Source organism: Saccopteryx leptura, chromosome 2 (assembly GCF_036850995.1).
Source record: "Saccopteryx leptura isolate mSacLep1 chromosome 2, mSacLep1_pri_phased_curated, whole genome shotgun sequence".
In the NCBI taxonomy this organism is placed as follows: domain Eukaryota; kingdom Metazoa; phylum Chordata; class Mammalia; order Chiroptera; family Emballonuridae; genus Saccopteryx; species Saccopteryx leptura.
The window spans coordinates 127,328,072-127,350,728 of record NC_089504.1 but is presented as its reverse complement, the minus strand read 5'-3'; the positions used below and the strand labels follow the sequence as shown (position 1 = coordinate 127,350,728).

At 36.1% G+C, this 22,657-nt stretch overlaps 1 protein-coding gene across 1 annotated transcript in view; it reads left to right on the top strand.

Moving 5' to 3' along the window:
• CAPS2 (calcyphosine 2) overlaps nucleotides 1-22,657 on the top strand; it is a 153,627-nt gene that overhangs the window by 16,683 nt on the left and 114,287 nt on the right. Inside the window, exons 6-11 of the mRNA XM_066368692.1 lie at nucleotides 5,613-5,789; nucleotides 8,346-8,468; nucleotides 12,308-12,375; nucleotides 14,049-14,168; nucleotides 20,252-20,326; nucleotides 20,847-20,942. Coding sequence (XP_066224789.1) covers nucleotides 5,613-5,789; nucleotides 8,346-8,468; nucleotides 12,308-12,375; nucleotides 14,049-14,168; nucleotides 20,252-20,326; nucleotides 20,847-20,942 — 659 coding nt within the window. The remainder of the gene's footprint in view (nucleotides 1-5,612; nucleotides 5,790-8,345; nucleotides 8,469-12,307; nucleotides 12,376-14,048; nucleotides 14,169-20,251; nucleotides 20,327-20,846; nucleotides 20,943-22,657) is intronic.

Genomic DNA, 22,657 nt, shown 5'->3' with positions numbered 1-22,657 from the left:
GATTTTTATTATTTCTTTTCTTCTTCTTTCTTAGGGTTGCATTTGTTTTTCTTTTTCTAGTTCCCTAAGATGTGATGTTAAGTTGTTTACTTGGGCTCTCTCTTGTCTATTCATATAAGCCTGTAGTGATATGAACTTCCCTCTTATTACTGCTTTTGCTGTATCCCAGAGGTTCTGAAATGTTATGTTGTCATTTTCATTTGTCTGTATATATCTTCTGATCTCTGCTTTTATTTCTTCTTTGACTCACTCATTTTTTGGAAGTATTGATATATTGTTAAATTTCCACATTTTTGTGTGTTTGTTTACTTTTTTACAGTTGAATTCTAGTTTCAAAGCTTTGTGGTCAGAGAATATACTTGGTATTATTTCATTTCAATCTTTCTGATTCGTTGATGATAGTTTTGTGGCCCAACATATGGTCAATTCTTGAGAATGTTCCACACTGGAGAGAAATGTATACTCTGGCATTTGTCCTGTAGACGTGTATCATATCCAATTGTTTTCGTGTTTCATTTAAGGCTATATTTCTTTATTGATTTTCTGTTTTCATGAACGATCTAGTGCCATCAGCAGTGTATTGAGGTCTCCAAGTATGATTGTATTTTTGTCAGTTTTTATTTTTAGATCAGTTAGTACATGTCTTATATACTTTGGTGCTCCTTGGTTTGGTGCATATATATTAAGAAATATTATATCTTCTTGATTCAATGTCCCCTTTATCATTATGAAATTACCATCTTTGTCTCTGATTACCTTTGTTGTCTTGTAGTCAGCTATGGTAATATGAGTGTAGCTACACCTGCTTTTCTTTGGATATTGTTTTCTTGGAGAATTGTTTTCCAATCTTTCACTTGGAATTTGTTTTTATCCTTGTAGCTTAGATGTGTTTCTTGAAGGCAGCATACTCTTGGATTTTTTTTTATCCACTTTGCTACTCTGTGTCTTTTTATTGGTGAGTTTAATCCATTTACACTTAATGTAATTACTGACACTTGAGGGTGTTCTATTGCCATTTTATATATTGAGTTCTGTTAGCTCTGTATCTTGTTTGGTTCTTCTTTTTTGTTTTTCTGTCATTTGTTTTTGTTTGGTTCTATTCCATACTTCTTTTCTCTGTTTCTCCTTTTTGTAAGCCATATGTTTATGTAGTGGTTTTTTCAGAGGTGGTTACCATTAGGTAATAAAAAGGATATCTTTATTATATGCGGCTTAAGTGTCTGTTGCCAATATCTTATTGGTTGCTTGCGTAACTGTACTAGCCAATGGGGTGAAGTTGCCACGGCTGAACGCAAATTGAGCGGGTCAGGGGAAGGTGAACATTTGTTTGCATTGGCAATCATCTGCTTTTGAAACAATTTAAGGCTGAACGCAAATTGAGCATGTCAGGGGGAAGGTGAACATTTGTTTGCATTGGCAATCATCTGTTTTACATAAAAACTACGTCTTAACGTAATTTCTTTTAAGAATGCCTCCTAGAAAATACAGCACTGAAGAGGAGAGACAAGGAGCTAAAGCTGCACAAAAATGGCATTCTCGATAAAAAGAAACCACTGAGTCCTAAAAATTCTGATGTAGACAAACTAAATGATGATGTCTTAAATATCATAGAAGGGAATGACACGGCATATTTAAGTGTTGATTCCGTTGTAGCTGATACTAAAGAGAGTGCCAACAACTTTCCAACGGAATTTTTAAATACTCTGTCGCCTTCTGGCATGACACCTCACAAATTGAGGTTAAAGATTAGAGCAATTATTATGCTGTTAAGAAATCTTAACACCAGAAGGGGTCTTTGCAATGGTACAAGACTAGAAGTTCTCCAATTGAAAAATAATGTCATAATAGCTAAGTCTTTGACTGGCTCCTCTGAAGGTGAAATACATGTCATTCCAAGAATTGATTTGGCTCCATCTCAAACAAGGTTGCCATTTCAATTGAGACGTAGACAATTTCCTGTAAAACTTGCCTTTGCAATGACCATCAATAAGTCTCAGGGCCAAATGCTTAAGCGTGTTGGCATTTTTTTACCTGAGCCTGCATTTGGACACGGTCAACTTTATGTTGCCTGTTCAAGAGTTTGTGAAAGAACGGACGTAAAATTAAAAATAATTGATGGTCCTCTGCAAGGCGAGCTTAAAAATGATGGAAAGATCTACACAAGAAATGTTGTGTACAAAGAGATCTTTGACATGTGAATTAACATTTTATTATTTAAATCACCTTTATTTATTGAGCTAGCGGTGGCTCTTAAGAAATGTACCACCAGTGGTTTCCTTCATTGCACTCTACTTTAAGCAATTAGGCAAGTAGAAGGGGGAAACCCCGTGGGGCACTAAGCAAAGGGGCGTCGTCGCTGCCTGCCCTGGGAAATTCAGTTTGAATTAGCAGACACCTTTGCACAAATCATTTTAATTACAATTTATACTATCTAGAACAGCGGTCATTTCGTATGACCGCCAGGCTTTCTAGTATATCATAATCATTGTAGTACATTATCTCATGTGTGCTTCTGCACTCCACCATCCTTTGCTACTGTTAATCTTTGTCCTCTTCCCTTTGTTTTTGTTGTCACAGATTAATCTTGCTTTTATTGTGAGCTTGTTGGAGTTTTTAATTGTGATTTTGTTTTGTTTTGTTCTTTGTATCTGGTTGGATAAAGCCTTAATTATTTCCAGAATTGAGGGTTTTCTGGTGATAAATTCCCTTATCTTTTCTATATCTGTGAATGTTTTTATTTCCCCTTCATATTGAAGGATAGCTTTGATGGATATAGAATTCTTGGCTGGAAGTTCCTCTCTTTCAGTACTTTAAATATTGGGGTCCAACTCTTCTGGCTTGTAGAGTTTCTGCTGAGAAATCTGATGATAGTCTAATGGGCCTTCCTTTATATGTTGTATTCTTCTTTTCCCTTGCTGCCTTGAGGATTTTATTTTTTTCATTGCTTTGTGATAATTTTATTATGATATGCCTTGGAGTAGGTCTGTTTGGGTTAAGGTAACTTGGTTTTCTGTTTGCTTCTTGGATTCGAGGCTCTAATTCTTAAGTTCTCATGGATTATTTGTTCGAATATATTCTCCATTCCATTTCTCTCTCTTCTCCTTCCGATATACCCATTATTCTTATGTTGCTCTCTCTGATGGAGTCAGACAATTCCTGTAGGGATTTCTCATTTTTTTAAAAAATATTTTGAGTCTCTCTCCTCTTCTCTCTGTAGTATCTCTAGTTCCTGTCTTCTATGTCACTAATTCTCTCCTCTGTCTGGCCTGTTCTATTAGCTAAGCTTGTTACCTCATTCTTTAATTTGTGTATTGAGTTTTTCATCTCTGTTTAGTTCCTTTTTATAGTTTCAATTTCCTTGGTAAAGTATTCTTTTTGTTCATTGAATTATTTTTTGAGCTCTCTAAATTGCTTTTCCATGCTTTCTTGTATTTCTCTGAGTATTTTTAGGACTTCAATTTATAATTCTCTGTCATTTAACTCCAAGGTTTCCGAGCAATTGAAATTTTTTTCTAGAGATTTTTCATCATCTATCTGAGTTACATCTCTGTCTTTTGTATGCATGATATTTGATTTATTTTTTGTTAATGGCATTTGAGAGTGATATTATTAATAAAACTAATAAGAGATAATTAAAAAATAAAATAAAAATTGAAAAGATACAGTGAAAAAATGAAAATTCTATAATGATAAGTAGAACCAAAATTGCAGAAAACAAGGAGCAGGAGCTGAGGAAAGATGACAAAAGAGATAAAAGATGAAATAAAAAACATGCAAAATGCCACAAAGAAAAATATGAATCCAAAATATAATAATTTGTTGATACATGAGGATCAAGTGAGAGAAAAAGAAAAAGGAAAAAAATGATAAAGGTTTTTGAAATGAAACCTTTAAAATGACAAGAGTGAAAAATGTAACAACTATGGATAATGAAGTTCAAAAGGAAAAAGAAAGAATAAAAAGGAAAGAAGATACAAGATACATTTACTAAAATAGAAAAAAAACAAAAAAAAATTTATAAAAATGTAATTTTTTTTCTAGTTTTGAGAAGTAGCTTCTTTCTTTCTTTCGGCAGGTGGTGCTGTACTACAGGTTTTGCCCCTGTGAGGCTCTTTGGCATAGGTTTGCTGTTGTCTCTCTTGGAGGCTCTGACAATGGGAGACTCAGTTTTCCCGGTGCCTCTCCCCACCTATCTCCCACCTGAGCTAGCAGCCTGGGGACTTAGCTATGAGGTCCACCCCAGCGACTGCTTGAAGAGCAAGAGGCTCTAAGAGCAACCAGGATCTTCCTCCAGTATCGCTCAAAGCACTGTTCTGGGTAAGGCGGTGCTAAACAGAGCTGCCAGCATGAGCAGGCAGGGCTGGGAGCTGATTGCTGATTTAGCGCCTTTCTAAGGGTTGGCAGACAGGTCTAGAACGTCTCAGCATGTGCTGTGGGCTGGGAGCAGATTGCAGATCAAGTGCTTTTCTAAGGGCCCCGGGTTTGTCTAGTACACCTCAGTGCTCTGTGGTTCTAATCTCCACAGGCTTCTCCCTTGTGCACTGTTTGGTAACCTGCAGCAAACCATGTGCGCACCCAGCCCCCAGAACTTCAGCAGTGTACACAGAGGCTTGCACCGGCCCACTTAGGCAGACAGGGCCTATGATCTCCATCAGAGGGAGGAATGCAGGCCCATAGAGGTGCCCTGCCTAGACAGTCCAGGGATCTTGCCTTTGTGCACGTCCCATGCTGGTGGTGGATCTCGGAATGCACAAAGACACTGGCAACAGTCCACTAAGATGCCTATCGCTGGTAATCTCGGGCTAAGCCCTCAAGCCTGCATGGACACGCTCGTGAACACCCACACCCATGCCAGTGGCACCAGGTATAGCCACTCCCACACTGGCGGTGATTATGGAGCCGGGTGTGCACAAAGCTGTTGGTGCCAGCTCCAGCTGCCATGAGCATCCTGTACTGGAAACCTTTGTCAGTGCCTGCCGCCTGTGTGTGTCCCTCGTCCGTGGTCTTAGGCAGAGCTAGTGTGGTCTTTCTTCTGCTTGATCATCCACCCTAACCCAGCTTCTTCCCTCTGCCTCAGACCCTCTGCTTCGCTGGGCTTCAGACGAAAGCACTCCTTCCTCAGATCAGTGAGGAAAGTGAAAAACCCTGTTCTCAGTCTTATTTCCTTCAGAGTGGATTACATATTCAGCCACCTTTTCACCCAGTCATACCTTTGTTTGGTGTGTGTGTGTTTCAGGTGCTCCTCAGATTTTTTTCTTTGTCTTTAGTTGTTGAATTTGTTGAAATTTCAAGGAGCAATAACCGGAGCACCCCTCACGGTGCCATTTCTCTGACGTTACTCCTCAGGTTTGATTTTTCACTGGGAAACAAGGTACAGGCTTACTGGTATAGAAGGCCAGCGCCCATTTGAGCAGTTCTGTCTGCTCCGATTGCTCAGCGATGCTGTACAGCTAAATGTTTTAACTAACACTTCTGTTTGGAACACAGATATACCTGTTTGCTTCTTAGGGATAAATGCTAAGGTAAATGATAAACCTGTTAATGTTAATAAGAGAAATTAATAATAATTTCGTTTTTCCTCATGTATAGCATATGTTTTCTTTGTGTTTTAGGAGCAGGACATTATACCTGAAGATTTACCAGAACCAACGGACAAATATAAACTAAAATATCAGCAATACAAAACTGAAATGAAAGAGGGATATAAACAGTATAGTCAGAGAAATGCAGAGAAGACCAAATCAAATCTCATGCATCAACTGTCTCCAAAAAATGAGATAGATGACAAGGTAGTGTATGAGGCTTTATGAAATTATAATGAAATTTTAAAAAGGAATATATGTATTATTGAAACATCTTTTTGTCTGATATGTCTTGCTGTTAATGATAATAAGTGTGCCCAGGACCATTTTAAGTATTTTACTTAGTTAGTTTATTCCTCACAATAACCCTAAAGGGTTGGAAATAAGACAATATCATACAGTATGGCTGTTTCTGATGTCGCTCTCTTGAACTCTGTTTGTCTTCCAGTCTAAATATTAAGGTATAAAAGTGGTTTCAATCTTTATAGTGCCCTTGTTTATTCTAAAACTATCATTACTCCATGATTGTCTTCCTCATTTTAGGAGATTTTTTTTAACATCATGAATTGCTGAAATTGTTATGTTTTCACTTAATATTAATTAGGTGTAAATTCAATAAGCGCAAAGTAAACATAACACATTTAATGGCTTTCCAGAAGCATACAAATGAGGTTAATCTTGAATTTTGGAGTGAAATGTTTGGAAACACAGTTTATGATACAGCTAGCCATAAAGAGAACAGTTGTATACAAATTCTTAATTCAGCTAACTTTTTGTAAGAAAATGTATTTTCAGGGAAGTTTGATGTTTGTAGTTGCTTAGCATTTTTCTATAGATAATGTTTCAAAGGAGAAATGCACCCCCATGTTTATGGTAGCATTTTCACAATGGCGAAGATCTGGAAACAGCCCAAGTGTCCGTCAATGGATGAGTGGATTAAGAAGCTGTGGTACATATATACAATGGTATACCATGGGGCCATGAAAAAGAAGGAAATCTTACCTTTTGCGACAACATGGATGGACATGGAAACTATTATGTTAAGTGAAATAAGCCAGGCAGAAAATGAAAAATATCATATGACCTCAATCATTTGAAAAATCCAATGAACAATGTGAACTGAGGAACGGAATTGAGACAGAGGAGAGATCAAAGGGACCAGAGGAAAAGAGGACAGAGGGAAAGGGGATGACAGGATGGGATACACCTGAAGGGAAGGGGGGAGGGCGCTATGGGAAGGGGACAAGGGAGATGTTGAGGGGAATATGGGGGAGGGATGATGCATTCGGGGCAACACTAGAATCTATATACACAATAAATTAAAATCATTAAAAACGAATAATACTTACAAAAAATTAATTTATAAGTATATGTGGCATATCAACTAATTTCTCTAATCCATGCAGGAATTAGCTAGAACTAAATCACAGTGTTTAGCTGAAAGCATAATGAACAAGAGTTATGGGATTTTTAGGTCTCCTTATCTTTAAACAAAATTCCCAGATCCAAACAATGCACACAAATATAATAATCTAGTGTCTAAGTAGGCAGGGAAATTTCACAGATTTTTCCCATCTAATGAAAAGCTAGATTCTGGGTAGATTTTGAAAGTAAGTCTGAGAATATTTGCTAATGGATTAGTTGTAGCCTTGAGAGAAAGGGAAGGGGAAGAACGATACTAAGGCTTTTGGCTTGAGTGATTAAAAGGGTGGAAGACCACAGGGAAGGCAGGTTTGAGGAGGTTAAATTTGAGATACCAAGTGGAAATGTCACTGTTTTCCTTTTGTAAAGTTTGAAAACAACCAGAAACAAAACAAAATGCTATTTTTATGTTTGAAAGAAAATCTGACAAACATATTAGCACATAAATAAATAAAAGTATATAATATCCTCATAAATTAATTTCCAATAGTTACTACTTCAACAAGATTCATTATTGGATCATTGAATAAATGTTCATTGGGTGCTCACTGTGTGTGGTCCTGCTCTGGCACCAGGGATAGTGTGAGGTTCCTGCCCTCATGGAACTTATAGCAGGAGGGGCAGGCAACAAATCATAAGTAAATATATAATAAAATTTCATGTAGCAATCCAAGGTCCTGAAGACAGAATAGGTATGAAGATAGACTTTTCAGGAAAGATCTAAAGTAGGAACAAACCCTAAGGGAAACTCTTGAACTCTATTAAATTTTTGTCAGTTGCTATCCTACTGGAACACTTTTGTTGTTGTTAAGCACATCTTATATTCAGAGAAAAATTTAGTGTTCATCTTTTTAGGACCCCAAAGGATTTTTACCTCAACAGATGCACCCCAATGTTTAGTATTTTACCTCTAAATTTAATTTTATAAAGGAGTGGGCATGCCCACATTTATTAACTTTACAAAAACTTAAATGGACGATAATCGTTATAATAGTTACCACTGTTTATTTAATACTCACTGGATGTCAGGTACTTTTTCAAGTGTTGGACATGTGTTATCTCATTTAATCTTCTGTGTGTGTTTGTGAAGTAGTTGCTATTATTAATTACCATTTTAATTCTAAACTCCATGAATAAACCAAGGCATGCACAGAGAGGTCATATACCTAGAAAGTGGAAGAGCTGGGTTCAGACAGATGATCTGATCGTCAGAGCCTGTGCTGGTAACCCCTACACATGTAACCAATGACACATTCGGGGGTTCTTTAATCCTTACTTTTGTTAGAAACAAATTTTATTCAGAGTATGTGCATGAGAGTAATTTATTGCTTTCATGTACAGTGTGTACGAGAGGAAGAAGCAATCACGGATTACCTTACAACTCTGGATAGGAAAGCCCTCTTACAGCAGTGTTATGCAGACAATCCTTACCATGCGCAACACAGTCCAAGAAAATCTAACGCTGTAAGTTATCAGTATGTTTACTTACTTGATAAACCAGTAAGATAATTTTCCCTGCAAGATTTAACAGACTTACGTTTCAACAAATAATTTCAACAATTTAATCTGGACTGAAATAAACATTTATTAATGTACAAACTGAGTCCTCATTTTTATAAATGATTGATGTTTCGTATATTTACTGTAGAGAAATAGTCCTGAATCTTTGAAAGTGTGTAAAAAAGATTTTTTTATAGTGTTCTAAATGTTAATTGGCTGCTATTTATGTCAGTGGGCTTATTTGGCATTGACACCTTGCCCAAAGGAGTCTGGTTATTTTTTTTTTCAAAGTCAAAAGCTAAGAAAACTAGAGAAATTCAGAGCAGTTAAAGAAAAAGACAGGAATAAAATAAATGCTCTTTGGGAAAAAGGGAACAAAATTTTAGACTTCCAATATTAATTACATTATATTTTTTACAACATCAATAATACCCTGGCCTGTTGGTTCAGTGGTAGAGTGTTGGCCTGGCATGTGGATGTCTCGGGTTCTATTCCTGGTAAGGGCACACAGGAGAAGTGACTATCTGCTTCTTCACCCTTCCTACTCCCCCTTTACTCTTTCTCTCTCTTCCCCTCTTGCAGCCATGGCTCAATTGATTTGAGCGCATTGGCCCCCTGGGTGCTAAAGATGGATGGCTCCATGTTGTCTCTCCTCAGGTGCTAAAAATAGCTTGGTTATAAGAATGGCCCCAGATGGGTAGAGCATTGGCCCCAGACAGGGGTAGCTGAGTGGGATCCTGGTCGGGGCACATGTAGGACTCTGTCTCTGTATCTTCTCTTCTTTCACTTGGAAAAGAAGAAAAAAATCAATTATATTTTTTGATGAATGTTGCTTAGACTAGTTCTGGTACAAATAGATAATTACACCATTTCTTTTTTTTTAGCGTTAAAATAAAAATTTATTTTTTCTTCAATAAAAGTAGTTTATTTAATATTATGTTTATTTTAAAATTAAATTTATTGTGGTGATATTGGTTAATAAAATTATATAGATTTCAAGTGTGCAAGTCTATGATACAGCATCTGTATATTGCATTGTGTGTCCACTACTCATCAGACCAAACTGCTTGAAGTTGGAGTATACTGGCAACCCCAGACACTCCCAGTGATTAAATTTTAGGCACATCTGCAATGGATTGAGGGACTATCAGTGTGCATTAGATCAAAAATTGGGAAAACTCTTTAGATTAAATAGTAATAAAGCAATATGGATTTAGCCAGTACTATTTTCATTATCTCTGAAGGAATATTTAATGTATAGCTTATTTTGGTCACATCCATTCAGAATCATTATCTTCTGAATTGACAGCAAAATGTTTAATCAATCTTGACTGGTGGACTAATTTTCTGTGGATGTCCTAAGTTACTAACTTGTTATAATTCTTTTAGTAAAACCTCAAGCACTTTATTTTTCTATGCCTATTATTATTTAGATATGTATGTTTAATAGAATAAAGAGTATGAGTAGGACCATTCTAAAAACAAAGCTACTTTATAAGGTAAAACTGTCTCAGATAAGGTTTTTTGATATATGTTTAAAGTTATACTTGAAATTCATGTCACCACTATTTAAGGTCCACCGGGTATTGTTCTTTGTATATTCAAAACTAGGTGTTAGTGGACTTGTTTTCCTTAGAATTACTTTATTAGTGGCAATGTATCTAAATTCACTATCAAGAACATTCCACTTGATTGTGGTAGCACTTACTTATCTGTATTTTTCAAGGAAATGTTCATGTAGGTAGACTTTGCATCAAAAATTAATATTTATTTTTAAAATGTAGGTGGCATTCTTTTTTATTTTCTTTTTCTTTCTTTCATTTTTTTAGAGAGAGAGAGAGGGATAGACAGATACAGACAGACAGGAAGGGAGAGAAATGAGAAGTATCATCTCATAGTTGTGACACCTCAGTTGTTCATTGATTGCTTCCTCCTATGTGTCTTGACCAGGGGGCTCCAGCTGAGCCAGTGACCCCTTGGTCAAGCCAGTGATATTAGGCTTCAAGCCAATGACCATGGAGTCAGTCATGACTCTGATCCCACGCTCAAGCCATTGATCCCGTTCTCAAGCTGGTGAGCCCACACTCAAGCCAGCAACCTCAGGATTTCGAACCTGGGTCCTCAGTGTTCCAGGCCGATGCTCTATCCATTGCATCACTGCCTTGTCAGGCATAGCTGGCAGTTTTTAAATTTGATGTTAACTATCTACCTGGATAACAGAAGCAGTGAGCTTGTAGTTTTTATGTTCATATCTTCTAGTTTGCTTGTCATTTTTCATGTTGTCAGCTTCTTTGCACCCCTGTGACTTTTGTTTCTAATCTGCTTTATGTTTACACAGACTTCTAAATCAATGTGCCTGAGGGTGGTTCTAACCTTTGCTACAAACTCTTACCCACCATAAATGTCAGCAGTTAAGGTGTGCTTTCTGTATTGACTCTGTATTTATTAATCTCACCTCTTTTGCCTGCTTCTGGTTTTTACATCTATATTCTGGCTGATCCTTTTTGTATATAATTTCATGTTTCAGTCAGTGTACTTTCTGAGCCAGCCTTTGATATAAAATGTACCTTGCTTTACCTATAAATTCCAGAGATTTTTTAAAGTTCCTAAAAATTTATCAAACATCATTTTTAAAGTGTCACAAGCTTAAGAACACAAGATGCAGTTATATATTAAATAATATGAAGTCTATATGGGACATATTTGCATGTGTAAAATATACATCTTAAGTTTCTACCTACCAAAAATCTAAATTCAATTATAGACTAACATTTAAATGATTGTACCCATCTTTACTAGATTTCTTAGGAGTTTCCACTTTTTGTTTTTATAGTATACCTTTATATTCTTATTTGAATTTTATGTCAGTTTCAAATAAAGTAGTCTTTCTAAAGTTACAAAGCCTCATCTTAAGCAAGATTACCTTACTTGACTTCTTTATTGGAATGATCAATGGGGATGGATGACAGTAATTTACATTTTAAAAATAGAACAAGTTTTATTTGGCTTCTTAATTTTTTAACCTCCTATTTACCCCTCAAAAGAAACATTTTAGTGACTATAGTTACACAAAAATCTAATTGGAATTGATTGATTTTAAATCAGCTTGATGTGACCTAAAATGCAGTAAAAATACTTTTGGAAAAGCAAGAAGTCTGAAGATAGTTTAGTTAAAACACTAATTGAGAAAACTTGATTAAGGATTATTAATGGATTACAAATATAGAAAATACTTTTTTAATTTTTTTTATTATTATTAAGTGAGATGCGGGGAGGCAGAGAAAGACTGCCATATGCACCCTGATTAGGATCCACCCGGCAAGCCCCAACTAGGTGATGTTCTGCCCCGCTGGACCGCAGCTTCATTGCTCAGTAACCGAGCTATTTTAGCACCAAAGGCCGAGGCCTTGGAGCCATCCTCAGTGCCTGGGGCCAAATTTACTCGAACCATATGAGCCATGGATGCAGGAGAGAAAGAGAGAGAGATGGGACTGGGGGTGGGAAAGGGTAGAGAAGCAGATGGTCACTTCTCCTGTGTGCACTGACTGAAGTTGAACCTGGGACTTCTACATGCTGGGCCAACACTCTACTGCTAAGCCAACTGGCCAGGGCATATTGTTACCATTTTAATGATGGGAGGCTTTTGGTTTTTTGTTTTATGAATTTCTGATACAGGGTTGAATGATTCTAATTTAGTTTCAGCTTTATGTACTGTGAGTGGTTTATGTTTTAGGACTCTTGGGTTAACTATACTATTATTCTGCTTTATGGACAGTGACATTTTCTTTATTTTCTCTTCTCAGGAAATTGTGGCTGCTGAGAAGAAGAAACAGACTGTCATAGAGCAAGTGATTATAGACCACCTATCTAGGTGAGAGTTAGTCACTGCTAATAGAAATCCATTGAGAAAGTTTTCGTTAAATTTCTTTATTCCTGATGACCCATATCCTTCATCAATCAACAAGTTGCTAACTCAGACATTCCCAGACTTTCTCTGCTCAATGAAATGCACTCATTGTGTTTTAGTACTTTTCCACAGCACTCCTAGTCCAATAGAAATACCCATCAGTTCCATTTATTAAATATTTATGTCTAAACAACTTAATGAGTATTTATATCCTAACAATTTAATGGCTTTTGGAAAAGAAAAAACCACACATAAATGAAAAGAAAAATTTTTTTTATGGAGTACTATGTGGCCATAAAAAAGAAGGAAATCTTACCTTTTGTGACAGCATGGATAGACTTGGAGATTATTATGCTAAGTGAAATAAGCCAGTCAGAGAAAGACAAATACCATATGATCTCACTTATTTATAGAATCTAATAAACACAATAAACTGATGAACAAAATAGAAACAGAGGCATGGACACATGAAACAGATGGACAGGTGTCTGAGGGGTGAAGGATGAGGGGATTGGATGAGAGAAGTGAAGGGATTAGCTAATATATATATATTAAAATATATGTTAAAATAAAAGATATATTATATATATATATATGACACATAGATACAGACAACAGGGTGGCAATAGTGAAGGGGAAAAAAGTGACGGGGAGAGATAGGGGGAGGAGGGGAATGGGATGGGGAAATGGGGTGGAGAAAGACTTTGCTTGGAGTGGAGTGTACATGATGCTGTGTGCAGATGGTGTTATATTGAGTTGTACACTTGAAACCTCTATGGTTTGGTGAACCATGTCATTCCAATAAATTAAAAATAAATTTAAAAATAACCATAGTTACTTACTAATGGGATGCATACACCATTTTGGGCATTGCACAGTCTTTAAAACCTTAGAACTGTTAAAGACTCTCACTTTTTGGTTTTTATCACAGGACTGTAGAGAGCCCAGCTTTGCAAAGATGAGATATCATTGAAGAAATGTATCTTACTGAAACCATGAATTACTTTGAGCCAGTAGTTCATGTTGTGTCCAATAAATATGAAATACTGTGTTTTCCTAAAAAATTAAAAATATTCTTCAGTGTCCCTGGGAGTTCTGTGGGCATCCTAAAGTGACTTGGTGTGCAATTTGGGAACTATGGGACTAACCATAGGAATTGTAAAATGTAATCTAAATTTAATAATTCTTAGAAAACTATGTAAAGTTTTAGCACCCTCTGTGCTAAATTGCATGACAAGATGTAACTATTGCAAGATTTCAGAAGAGCCTGGACTATTCTAAGATGTCTTTCTGGAAGAAGTGAGACAAGTTTAGCTTTGAATTGTTTCATTAGGTGTTGGAGAGAAAGAATGATGTTCTATGTGCATGTTTTTCAGTAAATTATTTGAAATAATTAATTATACTTAAATGCTTCAATGTATCTCCTTCCATATCTTATGAAGTCACCTTATTAATGTTTCTACCCCCACCATGCTGCCACAAGTTGATTATTCATCTACTATCGGACAAATATATAATTCTGATAGCAGTGTAAATTTTCATTCACATATGGGCTTTTTCAACTGCTCACAAATAAGTGAATGCTAGCACAATGGACGATCCCGCTGACTTGTCAAACTTTGTGTTTTGCTGTATAGGGCTGTAATCAGTGATCCAGAACAAAATTTAACCACTGAGAAACAAGGAAGTTCTTGTATCTGTCCAGATTCAAACACAGCGCCTTTTCGATTTAGGAAACGAACACTGCATGAAACAAAGTAAGAAGAGTTTACTTGTATAAAATGAGGATGTAGTATTTATATATGTACTTTTAAAAATGTTATTTTGTGTCCAACTGAAAAGAATTTTGGCTTTTTTCTATTTAAAAGAAAATAGATTTTTGGAGTTTAGATTCTAGTCCTTCCACTTTAAGTTATTGGGCTCAAGATGATCCTCCGGGTTTTCTATTTGTAATGTAAGATGACAGCCACAACCTTGGGAAATAATATTTTTCTCCTCTTGTATAAAATATATGATATTGTAACTGAGACATTGGAATGAACACAATATAAATTGGATGAATTTCATTGATATATAATACATTCAAAGTTAGTGTTATTTAAAAGTTATTATTTTAGCCTTGGGCAGTTGGCTCAATGGTAGGGCATTGACCCAGCATGTGGAAGTCCCGGGTTCAATTCCAGGTCAGAGCTCACAGGAAAAGCGACCATCTGCTTCTCCAATCCTTCCCCCCTTCCCTCTTTCTCTTTTTCCTCCCTTCTCTTCCTTCGCTCATGGATTGAATGGTTAGAGTAATTTGCCCTGAGGTACTGAGGATGGGCCATGGCCTCACCTCAGGCACTGAAATGGCTCAGTTCTGAGCAACAGAGCAACATCCCAGATGGGCAGAGCATTGCCCCCTAGTGCGCTTGCTGGGTCATTCTTGGTCGGAGCACATGCAGGAGTCTGTCTCTCTGCCCTCCTGCCTCTCACTTAATAAAATGAAATAAAAATATTATTTCACTTTTTGGCTTATATAATCTTTAGATTGGTATAGACTTTCACAGTCCTCTGGTGTAGTTCACTTAAATTTTTCAAAAACATCACTGACTATTGGTATCTAGCCTCCGCTGTAATAGACATAGAAAATTTACCAGTTCCTTCAGTAATTCCTTTATATTTTTAGACAGCTGTAATTGTTGGGCTGTTACTGTCTTGAACTTTTATCTTTTTGTTTTATTCTTATTTTCTGGAAGCTTTAGTTTTCATAACTTTAAATATTTGAATGTATCATGTATTAATTTCCTATTGCTGCTGTACAAATGACCACAAACGGTATTTTAAAGCAACACCAGTTTATTCTCTTATACTGTAGTTCTAGAGGTCAGAAATGTAAGATCAGGATCTTGACAAGATGCGTTTCTTCTGGGGCTTCAGGGAAAAACCTGTGTCCAGTGCCTTTTTTATCTTTAAGGGCTGCCTTAGAGGCTCATGGCCTCTTCTTTAATCTTCCATGCCAGCAATGGCTGGTCAAGTCTTCCTCATGTTATCTCACTCTGACACTCTTGTCTTACATATACCTCTACTTTTCTTTTATAAAGATCTGTGTGGTTCATGTGTATGTGCAAATAGTTTTTGACAAAGGACCCGGAAACATTCAATGGAGAAAAAAAGCCTTTTTAATAAATGGTGCTGGGAAAATTGGAAAGCCACATGCAAAAAGATGAAACTCGACTACAGTTTGTTCCCATGTACATAAATTAATTCAGAATGGATCCATGACCTAAATATAAGATATGAAACAATAAATTGTGTAGAAGAAAACATAAATACTGAACTTATGGATCTTGGTTTTAGGGAAGAGGTTATCAACTAGATGCCAAAGGCCAGGGAAGTAAAGGCAAAAGTAAATGAATGGGACACTATTAAACTAAAAAGCTTTTGTATAACAATGAAACAGACAACAAAATGAAAAGACAAGCAACCAAATAGAAGATGTTTGTAAATAACAGTTCCAATAATAAGTTAATATCCAAAGTATATAAAGAACTCATACAACGAAACACCAACAAACAAACTATCCAATTAAAAAATGGGAAGAGGACATGAACAGACACTTCTCCCAAGAAGACATACCAAATGGCCAACAGATGTATGAAAAGATGCTCAACTTCACTAGCTATTAAGGAAACGGAAATCAAAACGACAATGAGAGACCACCTCACACCTGTTAGAATGGCTATTATCAACATGACAAGTACCAGTACCCCAACCTCCACCCTTTGTGGTATCTCCCAGTTACTATCTACTTTCTCTGCCACAGGGGCTTGGTCTCTCTCTTCTGATATCATGGATTTTAATTGCCAGGTGATGCACTTAGATGAAATCACAAAATTTAGACTCTGTATCTGGCTTCTTTTGTTCAACATTATGTTTATGCATTTTATCCATGTTATTATATGTAGTTATCCTTTATTTTCATTTGTGTACAGTATTTCATTGTATAAATATACCACATTTTATTTATAAACAGATGGTAGTGGACATTTGGCTCTTTATGAGTAATCCTGCCATGAAATTTTGTGCTTGATTTTTGATGAACATTTGTACTCACTTCTGCTCAGTTCATATTTAGGAGTGGAATTGCTGGGCTATTTAGTATGCATATGTTCAGCTTTAAACATATCGCAAGTAGTTTTCCAAAGTGATCATTTTAATTACCGCTGTCGTCAGTAGCAGGAGAGGGTGCTACTTGAACCATATATTTGCCCATGATTGGTATTGTCTATATTTTTTATTTTAGTTCTTATGGGGATGTATTGGTAATTTTAATTTACATTTCACTGGATATTAATGGAATCTAGCACTTTTACATATGTATATTGGTCATCTAAATATATTCTTATGTGAACTTCCCTGCGAGTCTTTTTGGTCACCATTTTCATATTGATTGTAGAACTTGTTTATAATTCTAGTTATAATTCTCTTTTAGTTATACCATATTCCCCATGTACAGGACACACCCTTTTACGAAAAATTTGGGGTCTATAAACTGGGTACGTCTTATACAGTGGTTGTAGATGTTTTTACTTGCATTTCTTTTCCACACGGATTAGAAGTTGCATGAATTTTATGTTGAATAAAACTTGAGTTCAGTAACTTTATGTAATATCATATTAAGGTGACCAATCATCCTCCTTTAGGGAGGACAGTCCTTCTTTTGTAAGTTCCATCTTCCCTCGAAAAGTGTTCTCCTATATGTCCTCCTTTTTGGTATTGGAAGACTAATCTGTAAATGTCCATATTTGATCGATGCAGAGTCAATCCATTGTGTGATGTGACATATTTGTATCTAAATGAGTACTTTTTTCTTACAATTATTATTAAAAATTAATAGGCATGTAAGCATAATTACAATATAAAATATTACAAATGTTTTTATTATGCATTTATCATATTATAGTATATTGTTGCAATGAGTAAAATGTTTCTTTTATTTACGATATTGTTTTCTTCAATTTATTTTTGTCCTTTTCATTGTAAAAAGTTAGTCACCTTAGTAATATATTTTTTTCAAATTTCAGGCCCCAAAATTAAGGTGCATCTTATACATGGGGAAATACAGTATTTGTTGTACATACATTTTCCTACTCTGTGGTGACCTTACATTCTTTTGGTCAGAGCACTTAATTTCAGTGTAGACCAGTTTGCCATTCTTTCTATTTCTTGTTAGTTTCCTTTTTATCTTCTTTAAGAAATCTCCTACCACAAGCTCATTATCTCTCCAATTTATGCCCTTTATGTCATATATCAAGTTGTTAAAAATGCATGGTAGGTTTCTAGGCCTTTTCGTTAGTCTCATATGTCTGTAACATATTCTTGCACCAATAGTATTCTACCTGAATTAGTATTGCTTTATATTAAATACTTGTAGCTTGTTTAGCTTCAACAAGGTCTTTAATAGAAATTTTTGATTTAGCTAGTCTAGTTCTATGAAAAATTCTACAGGAATATGATTAAAATTATTGAATTTATGGATTTCATCCCCTCTCTCCCTTACTCATTATTCCCAGAGAAAGAGGAAAAAATTCTACCCGTACAGTATAGTGCAACCCTTCCTCTTGTCTTTCCCTTAGGGGTCAGCTGTTTGCAGAAGTACACATTCTATCCCAATGCATTAAGCTTTTCAACTTCTTCCCAGTGGAAATGAGTGGGTTAGTCTGTATAATTCTAGTGTCAAGGACGTAGCTTTTTGTTGCTGCATTCCTAAGCCATGGATGCCAAAGGCTTTATCAGTAATAAATTTCATATTTTGGTCTTGATTTGCTTAATTCTTATTTCTCTATTGGTCAAAAACTGGGTAGATTATCGGTGCTGCTCATCAGATACCTAAATCCAAAACATGGAACTTTCGACTTTTTTTTTTTTTTTTTCATTTTTCTGAAGCTGGAAACAGGGAGAGACAGTCAGACAGACTCCCGCATGCGCCCGACCGGGATCCACCCGGCACGCCCACCAGGGGCGATGCTCTGCCCACCAGGGGGCGATGCTCTGCCCATCCTGGGCGTCGCCATGTTGCGACCAGAGCCACTCTAGTGCTTGGGGCAGAGGCCACAGAGCCATGCCCAGTGCCCGGGCCATCTTTGCTCCAATGGAGCTTTGGCTGCGGGAGGGGAAGAGAGAGACAGAGAGGAAAGCGCGGCGGAGGTGTGGAGAAGCAAATGGGCGCTTCTCATGTGTGCCCTGGCCGGGAATCGAACCTGGGTCCTCCGCACGCTAGGCCGACGCTCTACCGCTGAGCCAACCGGCCAGGGCCTCGACTTATGATATAAATGCCTATTTACTTTTATATTTTCAAAGAGACTCTAGATTCCTTGAAGCATTACTTCAACCTATTGCTGTTAAACTGAATTCTGTTCACCTTTGAGAAGCAGTATAATGGAATGGTTATGAGCAAGATGATTTTTTCTAGCTTTGCCGTGTACTAATTGTATGCCTCTTTAAAATTTATTTGTGAAATGGGGATAATAATACTTCATGAAGTTCTAGCAAGCATTAAATGAACTGATTCACATTAAAGGGATTTTAATAACTAGTGTTATTAGTAACTATTATTAGTGCTGTTATTTTCTCAGCATTTAGAGTTGTGTATGGCAGATAATGGGCATTTGATAATCATATTAATACTAATTGATTACATTGAACTGAGACAACCGAGCTTTTATGGCTCTATTCGATGTTCACAAACTCATTAGGTTCACTCACTCATGTTGGCTGTATCTTGTTTACCTTTCATAGAGACCTAGATTTCACAGAGGTATAACATTTCAAGATACTATTCCCCCATGCACTTACTTACTATTTACATTATTGCAATGTTATTGAACCTGAAGGGAATACCATAAGGCTATTTAGAAAGGTGGGCAAAGATATATCACTGAATCTTCAGATTTCTTAGCATAAAGGAGATTGTAGTGGTAAAGTGCCATGATTTGTGCATTTGGGTTATGCTTCATATTATTAAACAGAAATTTAAGAATAGCAGCCTTTGTGAGATCATTCAGTGTTGTCTGTAGGTCATATAAATTAAGTAACTGATCTGAGTTCTCATAACTGGGCCAATTTCAAGCTAAATCCTCATCCAACACTCTTTTCCACTCTTCTGTTATTTTGGTAAGAAATGTTTTGAGCTACTCCTAACTGAAAACCAAACTGATAGTAGCTTAAACAAGTCAAGATTTATTTTCCATATACAGCTAGCTGCTTGCAGGTTGTTGTTGGTTTTAGTTCAGTGGCTCAGAGATGGCACAGCTCTGGGCTGGATTCCTTGAGATTTTATTGGCCTTTCTGACATGGTTGCTTGATGGCTATAGAAGCTTCTAGCATCGTAGCCTTGCCTTGTACACAGGTGGGATTTTGCCATGTCACTTTGTTATCAGGACAAATCAGAGTCTTTCTTGGAAGTTTATTGACAGAACTGAGTCTCTCAGTCACCTAAAAAGGCCAAAAAACCAAATTCTATGGTGGAAGGGAGGCAAGGAGAGTAAGGCTAGAAATGCTTGTGGGGTTAGCACTATAGCCCTGCTAGTCACAAATGTGCTATCTTTGTTCGGTATTGACTTTAATAAGCACTGTGATACTATACATTCTATCATAAGAGTTATTTATGTTTTGCATATTATATTTTAGGGTTATTTTGTATGCATCTGCTACAACTAGCAGTCTGAAAAAAAAGAGGTTTATAATTTCATTTTAATGCACTCTGTGCATTTCAAAATATTAAGAACTTTTTTGTACTTTTATTGTTTATGTCAAATGAATATAACTTTAAAAAATTGTCAACAAATGTGTTTCTTAACAGGATAAGAACGCATTCTACATTCACTGAGAATATGCTTTCTCATAAAGTACAGTTTGATGGTAGGATCATATCAAGGTAGTTATGATTTGTTTTAACTTTTTAATCTTATGATTATAAATTGTACTATTTTCAAATAGAAATAACAGTAATAAGATTAGTTAAATTTGTGACAAACAAGTGAAAATGTAAATTTAGAAGAAACATTTTTAGGTAATATGTATCAGTTAATTTGTTACAAAAATTTTAAGTATGAACTTAACAGTATTTTAATTAGAAGTTATTTAAAATATGACCTTAAAATGACTTTCAAAAATAACATATTTTAAATATCTTTCACTTTATCTTAAAAGTCTATATCAAATTAGTAATCTATGTATTCACACTCATAGCAATGTATGATAAGTTTCCCCGTACAAATCTGACTTAAATTGACCAGCAAGCTGGGGCATGCTTTCCTGTGGCTTTCCATAACTCTTGCTCATTGTCAAACACTCAAGGGAGTTCATATTATTCCTCTGATGCGATGATTTTAACTTATTATTTTAATTAAAAACTATCCTATATAAAAATCTTTGATTTTATTCTCTTTATCTAGAAATGGACATGATGCTTGCAGAGAACTGGTTGGGTTCTTTTTTATTCATGACCAGTCGCTTACAATTTATGAATATCGGCAATTTGGGAAAAATAGGTATGCCAGCCATAAAACACTGTTACAACTCTCAGGATGATTACTTCTGAGAGAAGTGAATAATTTTAAATTTTTGTCATTTAACTTCTAGAACAAATGTACTTCCTTTTATTCAAAAAAAACATTTATACTCATCAGCGTGGACGAAGATAAGGAAAACGATACCAACTTGGTGATTTTTATATTGTAAGTTAAGTGTGTGCAGACAAATGTTTTTGTTCCAGATGTCAGATTTTGTGGGATCCTGTAGGGCTGGAGGAGCATGGTTTCTCATCTTCAGTTGATTTTCTCTCTTTCCTGGGCAGGTGCATTTATTTGTATGAATGGCTAATGGTTAATGTTTCCCTGGATGCTCTGCCTCTCACGTTCAGACCCTGGGGGGTTGAATCTAAGTCTAACATTTATTTCCTGTAATACCATCTTCTGCCCCTAATCAAATTTACAATATAAGCCCAGGAGGGATTGTCTGTTGTTATTTTTAAAGGCTTTACAGGGCTGTGGTCTTCTGTAAGGCACTACTTCAATATAACTAGGGGTAATGCTCCACCTAAAATAGTCTCTTATCTTCTAAGGATGCATGGCTTTTTTTTACACGGAAGGATAGTTGACTTCTGGAGCTGTAATATATTTTATAGGTAGCTTCTCCTTGTGATTTTCCCACCTGATGCAACTCCAAGCATATGGTGTGACAAAAAGATTTTTCTAGAATGGGTTGATCATAGATAATGTTACAATTTGTATTGTGCTCTTACATTTTAAATCATTATATTCACATGTTATTTCATGATTAAAGTGCAGCAGTATCCACAGTGATCATTCATGTAAAAATATATGCATATTCATAGGCTAAGCATTGGAGAAAGAACCATTGCCTGCTATTGTTGAGTTTAGTCTTATTGGAAACATTGTCAAATAGGAAGGGAAATGATTCAGCTTTGTGGGATCAAAGTAGCTTCCTGAAGAAAGTGCCATCTAACTTCACCTACATTCCCACCAGCAGTGCAGGAGGGTTCCCTTTTCTCCACCTCCTTCCCAGCACTTATTCTGTGTTGTTTTGTTGATGAGCGCCATTCTGACTGGTGTGAGGTGATATCTCATTGTGATTTTAATTTGCATTTCTCTAATGATTAGTGATGTTGAGGATTTTTTCATATGCCTATTGGCCATCTGTATGTCCTCTTTGGAGAAGTGTCTATTCATTTTTTTCGACCATTTTGGATTGGATTGTTTGTCTTCCTGGTGTTGAGTTATACAAGTTCTTTATAAATTTTGGTTATTAACCCCTTATCAGACGTATTGTCAAATATATTCTCCCATTGTGTAGTTTGTCTTTTTATTCTGTTCTTGTCTTTAGCTGGTCAAAAGCTCTTTAGTTTAATATAGTCCCATTTGTTTATCCTTTTATTTCAGTTGTCTGTAGAGATAAATCGGCAAATATATTGCTGCAAGAGATGTCATAGGGCTTACTGCCTATGTTTTCTTCTAAGATGCTTATGGTTTTACAGCTTACATTTAAGTCTTTTATCCATTTTGAGTTTATTTTTGTAACTGGTGTATGTTGGTGGTCTAGTTTCATTTGTTTTGCAGGTAGATGTCTAATTTTCCCAACACCATTTATTAAAGAGGCTGACTTTATTCCATTGTCGCTCTTACCTCCTTTGTCAAATATCAGTTGTCCATAAAGCTGTCGGTTTATTTCTGGGTTCTGTGTTCTG